Here is a 14,064-nt window from a genome sequence, read left to right as displayed (position 1 = left end):
AAGCGACATTGCTGGTTGGAAAGTAATCCTCTTGACATGGACCTAGGTTGGGCCTTATGGTTGCGGTATTTCCATGTACGCGTTTAATACAGAAGTCCCAAAACCATATCAAAAACAGTTTTTTTTTTAATAATTAGTAGGCAGAAAAACTAGGAGGGGTGACGAGATTTGTATTTTAATATTGTTCATTGCCCGACATAATCTTAGCAGTAAATGTGTTGGGAGTAGGCTGTCACATCGAGATGAGTCCTCTCCGTTTGTGTTACAAGATACTTTTATTTTATCTCATTCTATCTCATCTCAATATTAAAATACTACAAACACAAACTTTTCAGTTTCAAATCTTAAACTTTTTCATCTAATAATTAAAATTTTTCTAAACTTCTAAATAAAACATAAAAAAAAGTTAACTTTTTCAAATTTTAAAACAAAATATATATTAAAAAATTATATTCTAACAATTTTTGAATTTTATAATATTTTTATTCAATTTTTTTTCTCATTTCTCAAACGTTATAAAACATTTTAAAATTATTCTATTACTATTTACGAATCATCTTATTTCATTCGACTATCCAAACGAGGTGTAATGCTATTTATTATCTTCTATTTATCTATTTATTATTTTATGATGTTGCATTAAATAATTAGAAAATAATTTGTTATATTTTACTTCTATCCAAAATTTAATGTCACATATACGGATATTGAAAGGATGATAGTTAATGCCTTGTTTGGATAAGTGAGTTTTATCTCATCTCATCATTATAATTTTTTTAATTTTTCACATAAAATATAATAAATAATTTAACTTTTTCAAATCTCAAAATAATAATAATATTAAAAAATAATATTTTAATAATATTTATTTCACTTTCATCTAAAACTATCTCATCTCATTTTATCTCATCTCACTATCCAAACTGCACTTAAATTTTTACTTTCTATTGTATAAATCAAATCAAGACATGTCAGCAATACATAAATGACATTTTCGTCATATCTAACTTCAATTTGATTAAAGGATATACATGTATAGTTAAAAGGCCGGATAACGGACCACAATGGCACAATGATTCTAATAAAACAAAGGAAGTAGGAGTCCCGTTCCACTCCAGCCATGCATGTAAATCAAACCGTTCAGAGTCCCACCCCACTTCGGTAATGTATGTAGATGTAATACACAGATTATATCCCATCCCCGAAAATCTTTCTTTCCGCCTTCGCCCATTCTCGTGATCTATTACCGCTTCGGCCCCAGCCAGAATCGACAAGATTCAAGCAGAATCCACAGAGGCTTCAGTTGTTCTACTATTGCCAGAAGCGATATACACGTGAAATACGATTCATTTTCCATTTTGTTTTTCTAGAAAAAGGAAAAAAAAAAATTCTAATAGGTGATTTTGATGGAGCGACCCTTGCTCTTTGACACAACTCTATCCTTGTCCACTGATCAGCCACTTTGGTTACTGGTTTCGTGCATACTTGCATTAATCCCTTTAAGAAACCATACTCAAAAGTTTGCACATGCTAAGAAATGAACTCTTAAATAAGAAACTTGTTTTGTATGCACAACAGATTGAGCGATCAAGTGACTCATATTTCAGCGGAGAAGAATTAGAAAGAAAACAAAAGCTAAGGAGGGTAAGGCGGGGGTAGACTATCATGCATGCATGCACTTGAGAAATGGGCATATATCTTTTAACAATGAGTCGTACTATACAGAAGACTCACACTCTGCATACCACTAAAATCATATGTTTTTAAGTAATGTGCAGAGTGTAAAACTTATATTTAAAATTTTTCTTTAACAATTGGAGGTAAAAACAGAACAACTCGACGATAATTTGCTCCAACCACTCTCTCTCTCTCTCTCTCTCTCTCTCTCTCTAGCCCACTAAACTGTACCCAGATCAGCCCCTCGGCCAGTTAAACTGTCAGCAAGTAGAAGGAAATTGCTACAGGGAAACTACGTCGAGGGACACTACAAGCAAAGCCGGATACGTTTCTCGTCCCCCTCTTGACCTGTTATTGTTGAGGACTGGATGTCCCTCTCTGTCATACATCTTTTGTATGGTACAAACCCTTTCACACACTTTTCAGGGCTCTTTCTTGGCTTAGAGAAAGCTGATTTTTCACTTTGTCTTAATTGGAAAACTAGGCCTCCTCTTTGATTCTCATTTCCAAGGAAAATCGGCCGACTCTGGGTCTCAGCTTCTGAACATTTATCACCATTTTCCTCATCTACTGATCCAGTATTTGAACCAGTACAGGACCCTTCCTTCTGAACTTTATCTTGGACTTCTCCTAGATCAGAGTCCACATATGCTTTCGATGGGCCCTCCTTATGGAATGGTAGAAAAGGAAATGGTAAACCCCCATAAAAGGTCCACCATGGCATATGAGCAGCTGTACTATCTTCTACACGATTTGAGCTTTCTTTCTGGCATTGCATGAAAGAGAGGGCACCATGTGTGACATGGGGAAAATGACTCCAAACACATTCTGTATTCCCCGTTAATGATTCCACGGGCCGACTGCTCACTGGTAATGCTTGCACAAATTTTTCGTCTTGCATGTCAGCTGGTATGAAATTGCCAGTCCCCATGCCATGAGAAGATGGCCCAGAATTTGTAACTAATACAGTCCTTCCAAAAATCTTCAGATACTGGGGTGACGATTCCTCCAACGTACCTTCATTAGCACAGGCATTTCCTTTTGGAAGTAACTCGCGTTTCTGGGATTTGAGACCAACATCATAACAATATAAAAGTGATATACAAGGTTTCATTGAAATTTATTGATTTGGACAAGGCAAGTACCGTAGGAAGTTGCGCATCAGAAACTGAACTCAGTGTCATTAGAGCTGGTGATGGAGATGCACTTCTCTCAGTCGATTGGTTAGGTTCTGGCAGTAGTACTAAGCCACCAGATTGGACACTGGCTGCAGAAGAAAGAGGGGAGAAGCTGTCATTAGGGGTATCTGAACCTGCTACATATGAACCGATTGCAGATAATACAGAGGTTGGAGATTGGTTTTCTTCTTCTGAAACTGATATATTTGGAGATGCGGACCTTATTGGCTGTTTCAGGGTGGAGGTTTCTTTCTTAGGCCTAATTCCAAGTTTCCTCGGGTAAGGATGTTTGGGCTTTCGTTTTGGTCTAGGAGGAGGAATTTCAATGGGCTCGGAGCTAATGTTGCCACCATTAGAGTCACGAACGACCTATTGTATAGATTGAGAAAAAAAAAAAAAACGGAGTCAGAACGGCACCAAGGATGAATGTGTGAACCCATCTAGAAAGGTAGCAAACCTCGGGCTCCATAAAAATTTAACTTACTTTAATAGGTAGGAAGTAGATACTATGGTAGAGAATGGGAACTGGAATAAGAGCAGTAAACCTTAGAGAAAAACTTCTGAGCATGACTTCGAATCTGAACTGCAGTCTTTGTGCCCACATGTTCTGTTACAGAAACTGAACAATATAAGCAAATAATAACGGTAAAAAAATTTTGATTGAGATATAAGAAATTTGCATCAAACTATACCCTCTATCCGTGGCCAAGATCGACCATACAGCTTTAAAGCATCAAGAAACTTTTTATGCTCTTCCTCTGACCATCTTTCTCTTTGTTTTGTGATTGTGTATTGTTTCCTTACCTATGAGAAAGTAACAATGGACAGGTAGAAAAGTGAGCACTCAGAGTCATCAAATCAATTGATTATGTGGACAGAAAAAGTGCATGAAGAATGCAGAAAAGATACAAACCTTGGGAGCACAACTATTCCCGCAAGAAAACTGATCTCTTAGTTTGGTGCCAGTTACAGAATGTAGGCCAGAACTCAAAGGCATTCCATTGCTTGCCCGAAGAAGAGAATGTGATAGAATACCCACACTTTGATCCTATAGCCAAAGGAGGGAAAAAATGGCATCAAAACGAATTCCCTTTGTTTCCTTCCAGCAGATAAACAAATATTTGCAAATTTTTAAAGAGGCGGGAAGAAAATCCCTTCTTCCCACACCACCATCTGATGGCAATTGGAAATTTTGAACTGCCAAATCACACACATTCTAATAGCAAGATTATATAAACTGTTAATGAATCTAATAATTTTTTAATGAGTAACGAATCAAATAATTATGTTTGAGGAAAGCAGAATATTTCAGAATAGCCAAACAAGCCCAAAAGTGATTCAACAAACAGAAGATCCTGCTGCAGTTTGCAATTACTACCCCAAGCCAACAATTAAAGCAATAATAAATAAATAAAAGTTATGTTTCACTGTTCAAGGAGCTGACTTACTTTATTGGTAGGAAACTTTAATAGACAATTATTTTATTTGACTTTTCCCTGATAAAAGTTTTTTGATCAGTAAATAGGAAATTTTATTAGAAAGACTGCATGACAAAGAAATAGGGAAGAACCCAACAAAAATGTCGAACTGAAAACACGAGAGCTGCCATAATGGATAAATGATGAGAAAATGACATCATTTCATCACTTAAAATAACAGAGAGAGAGAGAGAGAGAGAGAGAGTAATTTCAAACATAAACTGCTCAATTCGTCCAATGATAGTTCACTTTTAGGGAGAGCAAAAACTTTCATCCATCACATATAAGCCTCCTTTTAAATTAACTTCTTCAGATCATAATGTTATAGCTCCAATAAAAGGCAAAGCGTGCTTGTTTATAGCCCAAATGAATAATCATAGTCAGAAAGTCGTGACAAGGAAACTGCAGTTATACTTAAATGATCAGAATTTAAGTATAATTGGTAATTGAAGACTAAGAAGTGAAATTGCAGAAATAATGTACTTTCTACTTGCTGACACCACATATCAATACAGAATAGTAAGATCATAAATTCATAATAAAATTTTTTATTGAAAACAATATACATACCTGAATAGCCATAGCAGCAGCAACCTCCAAAGTTACCTTGGCTTAACAGAGCGGAGCACTCTCTTTGCCTTCGCTTCTCCACAAAACAGATTTATCTAACTCCTTTTGCCCGCAGAACAAAAAATGTTCATAAATTTAAGACTCCAAATAAATTAACCCCAAATCCTACTTTCTCTCTTCAGTTTCAAGCTGGTTCCGAGCTCGGAGCTCTCAACCCCAGAATTGCACATTCCAAAAGCCTTCAAGCCCCATTAGTTACAAACAAAATAACCCCGATTCGAGTTGGCAACAACACAAATTCAAAGCGAGAGCAACCAAAGTTCTCGAAATTTACAGTTCTATAGAAAGAAAACTAGAGAGCGAAAAAAAAAATCGCCTCTGACATGGTCACGCAAGAACAAACGGTGCCAAGGACAAAGAAGAAAATTTAGCACAAAAAAAAAAAAAAAAAAAAGACCCCACCAAGAAACTGTCTTTCGAAATGGTCTTTAGAGAACAAAAAGGAGGGTATTTCGATCACCCGAGCTCCCAAATATCCTCATTTCGTCAGAGCAATCGTACCCGGAAAACCACTCGATGAAAAAAATGGATGTGGAGAGAGAGAGAGATGGGTAAGTGAATGAACAATTTGGGGACTTTGGGCTGTGATCGTGATAAGAAGAAAGAAGAGGTCGCCACGTCAGAAGCTAATTTTTCTCTTCAAGAAGAGCGCTCGAGAAGTCGATGGAATCTTGTGGCTCACGTCGCATGAAGGTCCCGACACGTGGCGATTTCTTGTAATGTCTACCGCTTTTTATTGCGCTGCCTATTTCTAATTCGTTTGTGTGGGGAATTTTAAAAGCTAAAGGATAATTGAGACAACATACCATGCTCGCGGGACGTGGAGTTTTCCTTCTACTCGCTCTTGATTGAGCGGCCCACGCGTCATCTCTTATATACCGCATAGAAATTATGCCCGGTTTAAATTGAAAATTCATACCATTTTATTATTATAATTTTTTTAAATTTTTATATAAAATATAATAAATAATTTAATTTTTTTAAATTTTATAATAATAATAATATTAAAAAATAATATTCTAATAATATTTTATTCAACTAATTTAAAATCATTTCAACTCATCTCTGAATCCAAACAGAATCATATGTACAAATTCTAAATAGACTAATCTCATACAAGTTCTTGTAAACAAGTGGATCACATCTTAAAAAAATATAAAAAAAACTATTCTTTATTAGCAGGACTCGTTTTTTTTACAAATAATTTATATGAGACTTGTTCATTTGGATCGAGCTTCTACCTAACATTACTCTATATTACAAGTGAATTATATATTAGCTTATTTCACAATTTCTAGTATTTTCTTTAGTATTAATTAAAAGAATGGTAAATATCATTTATAGACACAAATGGAGATAATGAAAAATAACTTATAAAGTTTTAAAATGTGAAAATTTTGCGTAGTTTCTATAAAAAAAAAATATGGTTCAATTGTAATAAAAAAAATTTTAAAAGATTGTGAGAGACTTGCATACTCTTAAACTATATTTAGAACATTACTTTGAAGACAATATCAAACAGTTTAAGAGTATTATATCTAGTTTGAATCCAAACTAGAAGAAATATAAATATCAGAACATGGTTTCTTAAGTATTATCGAGCAAGTTAGGTGGAAAATTTTGTTCCTAAAATTAAATTTGGTTGAAGTTTTTCGAGTCAATATATAATATTCGAAGGTGGAGCAGAAACTTTGGTAGTAACAAAGTTTGACTTAAAAGTGAAAACCCCAATATCATGATATATTTAAAATAAAGTTATAAAAATCATAAAAAAGAGAGCCTTGGGGCTCTTTTGGAAAAGCCAATGTACAAAGAAAATATATCTTAATTAAAATAGGAGTAAAATCCTTAATCAACATTTTCATACAACTAATATATTACGACCAACACACACTGCAGTGGAACTCAAACTTGGTCCAAGAAATCTTTAGTGAATTTGAAGCAGAAACCATAATTAGAATCCCAATCAGTCCTTGTAGAAGTCCAGATATGTTGATCTGGAGATGCACTTCTAATGGTAAGTTTTCAGTGAAATATGCTTATCACCTTCAAGGATCACTCTCATAAAGCAATTTTGGTCAATCCTCAAGGGCTACCTCAAAATCTATCTGTGGCATAGTATTTGGAAACTAAAGGGCCCTAACTCTGTCAAGATGTTCATTTGGAGAGCAGCCAAGGAAATTCTTCCCACAAAACTTAATCTCCAAAAGAGAAAAGTGGTGAAATCTCCCATATGTCCTATCTGCTCATGCCACCCTGAAACTGTTGCTCATGCCCTGTGGTGGTGCAAGTCTGCCCAAGCTATGTGGAGCCTAAGCTCGAGGAGAATTCAGAAGTGCAGCATCATTGATGCCCCTTTTAAGGAAACTTTGGATCACCTCTTCTCCTTCCTGTCTGAATAGGAGCTCTCTGAGATTGCCATGACAACAAGCACATTTGGCATCGAAGGAACACTTGGGTTTTCGAATTCAAAGTCACCCCTCTCCAGCAAGTGAATAGCCTAGTCTCTATGAGTCTCTTTGATATTAACCTGTGCTGTGGTAAGGAAAAACAGAAAGCCCTTGTCCTGGCTTTAGTGCAGTGGTGTGTGCCCCCTCCCAATTACTACAAGGTCAACTGGGACGTTGCCAGTGACAAGGTTAAGTGTAAAGTGGGCATTGGCATGGTAATCAGAGACTGGAATGACAAAGTAGCTGCTACCTTGATGTCTTCTCGTGATCTGTTTTCCGACCCTCTCTTGGGTGAAGCCTTTGCAGCTTTGAAAGCTGTAATATTCCTATGCACTGAATTTTAGCTCTCCAACATCGTGCTAGAAGGTGACTCTCTGAGTGTGGTCCAGGCCATCAAAGGAGTGGAGGGCATATGGAGTTCGGTGGGTCTGCTAGTTAGAGATATTAAGAAAATTTTAGCTTGTCTTCTCAGCTGGTCTGTATGTCATATCCCAAGGAATATCATTATTGTGGCACATTGCCTAGCAAAGAAGGTCTTGAGTCTCTTTGAAGAGAACATTCTTGCAGAGGACTATCTCCTTGCATTCACAACCTTCTCTAATTGAGTTATGAATGAGAGCAGTCCTTATTTCAATATATATATATATATATATATAAGACCAAATGAATTTTAATAGTTTTTGAAATAGGGATTGAAGTAAAAATAAATTTTTCTGTTTTTATCTCAATTTTATCTAACTGTTATCCGATAATATGAAGAGCAAGATTTATAAAATTATTCTGATGAATAATCTTTTTTGTTTTATATATATATATTACGAATTTGGTAACTATAGAGAAATAATTTGTTTATAAATATATTTTATTGTCTAAAATGGTTTGCCTCGTAATAATAAGTAAGTATTGATATTTTAATTTTTTTTATAATTATAACATATTCTACAATAAATAATATATTGATACATTAATTTAAAAATGATAAAACTTAAAATATAATGGCCAAACATCTATCGAACTAAATCCGCGAGTACTCACAGCAAGCAAGCGGAGGTGGGGGAGCTGAGTTGTCCGTCCATAATTATTTTGGATTTTAACAGCGACAGAGATATCCGAAACAAACGGATCTACGCGACAGCCGAATAATTTCGACAACGATATTTTGTGGTCATTATTTTCCTTTTTCTGAAAATTTGAAAATAAAAATATCTACAACAACCTCTAAAACCATGACTTGTGGAATCAACAGTGAGTAAAGGTTGTAGGTGGGCTTTTTCCCTTTGCGCTTTTTTCGCCACGTCATCGCACTCGCCCACCTCCACGTGCGCTTTGCCAATGCAATTGAGATTTTTAGATCAAAGGGATATGGATGCTTTTGGACCACTCCAAAATAATAAATTATTTTTATAAAACATAAAAGGGCAAAAAAATTTCGACCACATTTGGATTAGGCCTTTATAGAGGGGGTAATACTATTAACTTGGTTGGGAATGCCAAGTGTATGTGCAAGTTTCCACTCGACATTGGAATACGCGAGAATCTAATAACTTTCCCCATCAAAGAACACCTCATCTGTCAGCATGTCCAACCGTCATTTGCCATGTGTGCCAACGGATCTCACTCGCTACAGCTCCTCTTTTCGTCTTATTATTATTATTTTTTTCTACTAATCAAGCATGCATACTGTATATAAAAAGGAAAGACAAAATAAAGTTTAGGAAGGGTTATTTTCACTATCAATATATAAAATATTAAAAAGAATATTTGCTATTGGTACACTACCAAAAACTGAGTTGGTAGCTGGCCATTGCATCACTGAATGCACGAATCGATTTTGAGATCGATCAATTTTTTTAAAGCTTTAGCCTCTATGAGCTTTCAAGATATTTGCAATATCTTCAGTGATGGGGTGATTTGCCAGTTTGTTAAAATACCATGGATCGAGGATATCACCAGTTGTGCATCTCCTTCTAATAATGTTGACGGTGATTTTTGATGTTCTGCCATTTTTATAGCTAGCTTTACTGCTAAAGCTTCCGCAATCACTGGGATTGTGGTAATGTTTTCTTCTATCCAAATCTCGATAGCTTGCCCTTCTAAATTTCTACTGACTGCTGAGTCTACAGAAAAGGTGCTTCTTACTGCAGCATCAAAGGAGATGCTGATCTGACTGGTGGTGGGATTTTTCCATTTCAAGTCTCTTTTTGACAAAGATTTTTCTTTCCAAGCATGCAAATATTCTTGATAAGAGTGATTTAGTTGCTCCTTTGCATTGTGGAGGGAAAGACTAGATTTGTTGTGGACTATATCATTTCTTAGGCGCCAGATAAAATCCAAAATCAGAATAGCAAAGATTTGGAAAGGATGAACTTCAAGAGGAGTAAGGCCTAATTTTGACTTTGGATTTATGATGAAAAGTAGTCAATCCTTCATAGAAGATATGACCAAAGAGGAGAGATTTAGTGGCCAAGTATTTTGACTCCAGAGTATTCTTGTGACTAAACATTCAATAAAAAGGTCGAGTAGAGTTTCTTCTTACTCTTCACACAGAGGACAGTTGAGAGAAATATTTGGGATGAATTTACTAATATGATTTTTTGTTGGCAAAATATCCCAAACAATTTTCCAGAGGAGGAGCTTGTGGCGATCATGGATTTTTAGCTTCCAAATTTTCTCTATTGGGAAGCCAGAGAGATTTTCCCGAAAAGAACTACCAATATTTGCAGCCAGATGATAAGCAATTTTAACAGAGAAATTTCCATTTTGATTTTTGGTCCAGATCATGCTATCCATTCTTTGATTGGAAAAATGCAAGATGATTTTTTGAATTTCCGTTATGCTATCAAACTGGAACAAGGTGCGCAATTTTTGAAGATCCCATGTAAAAAAACCTGAAGCTTGGATAATCAGAAACTTTGAGCATTGGTGAAAAATTAGTGATATGGTTCAGAGGCTTTGGCTTGAAATTTTCTAAGGTTGGTATCCATGGGTCTAACCAGACTTTCACTGATGAACCATTAGAAATCTGGAAGCACATACCTTTTTCAAGTAGAGGTCTTGTCTTTAGTAAACATTTCCAGAAACTTGAGTCTGCCACTTTTGTCGTTGCTTGCCAAAAAGAAGTAGATAGCAGGAATTTCTTTGTTAGTAGCTTGTGCCACATGCTGGAAGTTGTATGGCTCATTTCTCATCCCGTTTTTGCTAGCAAAACTAAATTTATATCTTCCATTAGTCGAAAACCCAGACCTCCTTCTTTTTTTGGTTGGCATATGGATTTCCAAGATTTCAGGCATAGCTTGCGCTTCTGATCCTTTGTCGTTCCCCACCAAAAGTTTTTGAAACTGGTGTTTATAGACTTGCAGATTGATTTTGGAAATATATGTGTTGTCATTTGATATGTGGGAATTGAGCTTGCTACTAATCTGATAAGCATTGTTCTACTTGCTTGTGATAACAATTTGGATCTCCATCCTTCAAGCTTTTTATCTATTATTTCCAGCAGTTCTTTGTATTCTTTTTTCTTAGATCTATCAAAAGTAGTTGGGATTCCCAAGTATTTCATTTTGGCTGTTGATTCTTTGAAAGGCATCATGTTCTGGATTATCCTCTTTGCTGCTTGGTCTATATTTCTAGTAAAGAAGATTGAGGATTTGCTTTGGTTTATTTTTTGACCTGACCAACTTTGGTATTTTTCTAGATTTTCGCTGATGGTAAGGGCTGTTCTCTCCTTTGCTTGTCCAAATATAATTAGATCATCTGCAAAAAAAATGTGAGAGATTAGGGGGAACTCCGACCTATTTTAACACCTTCTATTTGCCTGGCAGCTTCTAATGTTGTGATTAATCTTGAGAGCACCTCCGTGCATAGGATAAAAAGGAAAGGTGAGATGGGGTCACCTTGTCTTAATCCTCTTTGTATCTTGAAAAAACCTCTTGGGATTCCGTTGATGATGATGGAGAAATAGGCTGTCGTTATGTATTCTCTTATCAAATTTATCCATACTCTGTTGTATCCCAGTGCTTTCATAATCTCAAAAAGAAACTCCCATTCAATAAAATCAAAGGCTTTTTCTATATCTAGCTTTATCGTCATTTGACCTTTTTCCTTTTTGATTTCTTTAGATAATGGAACATCTCATGGGCAATAATGGAATTTTCTTTGATGTTTCGGCCTGGAACAAAGGCTGTCTGAAGGGGAGAAATAATTTTTGGGAGGGTCTTTTTCAGGCAGTTTGCCAAAATTTTTGTAATGGTTTTATAAATGATATTTATTAAACTGATTGTCCGAAAATTTTGGGGACAACATGGGTTTGCTATTTTTGGGATGAGAGCTATGTTGGTATGGTTCATCTGTTTTAGCAATTTCCCACTCCTAAAAAAATTTTGGACAGCTGTTATGACCTCTTTTTTGATGATATTTCAATAATGCTTATAAAATAAGGCTGTCATTCCATCTGGGTCTGGGGCTTTATGGTTTGGAATTTGTTTTAGAGCTCTATAGATTTCATCCTCAAGAGGTAAAGCAGTGAGAAAATCATTTTCCTGATCTGAGATTTGTTTTTCAAAAATATTTTCCAAGTCTTCCGGGATGACAGGACTGATCTGAGATTGGGGAAAATTTGCTTTACCTCCCCAGCAAGGTAAAGCCATTGTTCCAAGACAAATGCAATTGGAGAAAATTTCAAAAAATGAAACAATTAGTGGAAATGCAAAACCAGCAACTAGTGTTGACAAGTGCAGCAATATACAAGAATTGATTCCCAAAATACCAACACAAAATGCGCTGGACAGCACAAGCTATGCAGAGTGCAACAAACATGTGGAGTTAAATCTGGAAACAAGAAATAGAAATGCAGGAATGCTAATTGAAATTGGGCTTGATAAAGGAAAAGAAAAAATGGTGGATGAAACCCCCCCTTTCCAAAAATCCCCAAGCTGGTATAGACTTTGAGAGCACCTGCAAGTTACAAAAAGAAGAAAAGCAAACCAGCCAAACAGTATTTTCACCATCTTTGGGACCAATCCGTGTGACCTCACCGAAAGATTTGCTCACAGGTGTAGCTTTGTTGGGGAACAAACAAGAACAGAAAGGAAAATCAAAAGTCGCCATTGAGGAAAGCACAAGATCTTTCGAAACAATTGCTGACCTGCTGCCGAAATGCCCAACTGATCCGTCGAGATGCTCAGCTGAATCAGGTGGCGCGTTCACTCAGGGGGATCCGAAGCTTGCAAGTACCTCTCCCACCAGAGTATTGTTCAACATCCCATCAGATCACTGTTATCGTCAAAGCACTGTGGATATTAAAGGCTCTCAACCATCCAGCTGAAAATCCTTTACTTCTGGAGTAAACACTTTTCCGCCAAACCTTTTCCCATCAATCACTCAAAGCCATCAGATCCCACAATTGACTGTAACTCAGCTTCTCTACAGCAACCTGATGGAATCGGCACTGCAAAGCTTCACTTACCCCTTTGCTTTAAATACATATGCCTGGAGAAATCAATGGATGAAGATCCAAGCTGCAGTGATGAGCTTTAAAGCTCAACAAAGTCAGCAGACCAGTTTTTTCAGTGACAAGCTAATGGGCTAGTCCTTTGAGCAAAGCACAAAAAACCCCTTTAAACCCAACCCAATTTTTGTTTCTAAAGACAACCCACCCATGACAAAGGCCGGGCCCACCCTTTTTAATTCACCATCTCCAAGTCCCGTAAAACAGGCCCTTTCGTACCAAAACCCAATATCTATCCCATCTCTTCCACTAAGCTCATTTCCACCACCAAGCCCGAGTCCTTCCCCCCCACTTAACCCATCTTTTAACCAGCCTAACCCCACATTTTCCTCTCTCCCAGTTAGCTTAAACCCTTCGATATCTGATAGAAAGGAAAAAAGAAAGTCTCATGCATGGATAGAATGCAGATTTCTTCAAGGCCTAATGCCATGACAATGCAAGAAACAAGTTTAATTGAGCTCCCAACAAAAAGAACCGTACCATGCAATGATGGAGAAAGTCAACAATTGAAGCTGAAAGTACAAAATGTATCAAATGAAATGGTTCTTTCTCTTAAGAAGCCACACATCTCTGATGAAGATCAAGACTTAGCTTTTATTTTACTCTCAATGTAGTCAAAGTCCTCTGGGACAGTAAAGAAAGCTAGAGCACATGCAAAACCAAAACCATACAGTCGACCAATTACAAAGGAGGCACCAATAGGAAAATCAAGGAAAGCTGATGAGGCGGGCTCAACCATGCCTCCCCCTACTCCATGAAGACACTAGTATGGAATTGCAGGGGACTAGCCTGCCCCAAAGCAATTAGAAGTATAAGGGCTTATATTAGATCTCATAATCCGGATATTATTTTTTTGTCGGAAACCAAGGTGCAAGTAGAACGCACTGCTACTATTGTGAATAGTCTAGGTTTCCACCATTTTGTAAGCTTCCCTGCCTCGGGAAAAAATGGAGATATTTTGTTATTATGGCGACCGAGGGTTGCCATCGAACCGGTGCATGTGAATATGAATGCAATATCTATTTTGGTTTATTCGGATCCTCCTAATCACCCTTGGTTAGCCACTTATGTATATGCTCCAGCTCAATGGCAACGCAAAGCAAATTTTTGGACACTTTTGGACTCAATTCACAAGTCATTTCCAA

General features: G+C 36.6%; 1 protein-coding gene across 2 annotated transcripts; it reads right to left on the bottom strand.

Moving 5' to 3' along the window:
* Positions 1-1,821: 1,821 nt before the first annotated feature.
* On the bottom strand, positions 1,822-5,560 carry LOC121252214 (protein REVEILLE 1-like). 2 transcript variants are annotated; one of them, XM_041151744.1, is made up of 6 exons: positions 4,904-5,560; positions 3,769-3,903; positions 3,548-3,659; positions 3,401-3,462; positions 2,823-3,224; positions 1,822-2,737 (listed from the first exon to the last, which is right to left on the bottom strand). In XM_041151744.1, the coding sequence occupies exons 1-6, from the start codon at positions 4,913-4,915 to the stop codon at positions 1,985-1,987; spliced, it is 1,476 nt and encodes a 491-aa protein (XP_041007678.1). In that variant the 5' UTR covers positions 4,916-5,560; the 3' UTR covers positions 1,822-1,984. The 2 variants fall into 2 exon arrangements, with proteins under 2 accessions (XP_041007678.1, XP_041007679.1); XM_041151745.1 differs by lacking the exon at positions 4,904-5,560 and having other exon boundaries at positions 3,340-3,462; positions 3,769-3,799.
* Between the last annotated feature and the right edge of the window lie 8,504 nt (positions 5,561-14,064).

The sequence above is a fragment of the Juglans microcarpa x Juglans regia genome, chromosome 2S (assembly GCF_004785595.1).
Source record: "Juglans microcarpa x Juglans regia isolate MS1-56 chromosome 2S, Jm3101_v1.0, whole genome shotgun sequence".
In the NCBI taxonomy this organism is placed as follows: Eukaryota; Viridiplantae; Streptophyta; class Magnoliopsida; order Fagales; family Juglandaceae; genus Juglans; species Juglans microcarpa x Juglans regia.
This window is presented reverse-complemented; position numbering and strand designations above follow the sequence as displayed.

What these genes read in the sequence shown, in the direction of transcription:
- LOC121252214 (XM_041151744.1), bottom strand. An exon ending in GGAATAGTTGTGCTCCCAAG is followed by an intron (nt 3,660 to 3,768) that starts GTTTGTATCTTT and finishes ACTTTCTCATAG; the next exon opens with GTAAGGAAACAATACACAAT. An exon ending in CTGATGCGCAACTTCCTACG is followed by an intron (nt 2,738 to 2,822) that starts GTACTTGCCTTG and finishes CTCAAATCCCAG; the next exon opens with AAACGCGAGTTACTTCCAAA.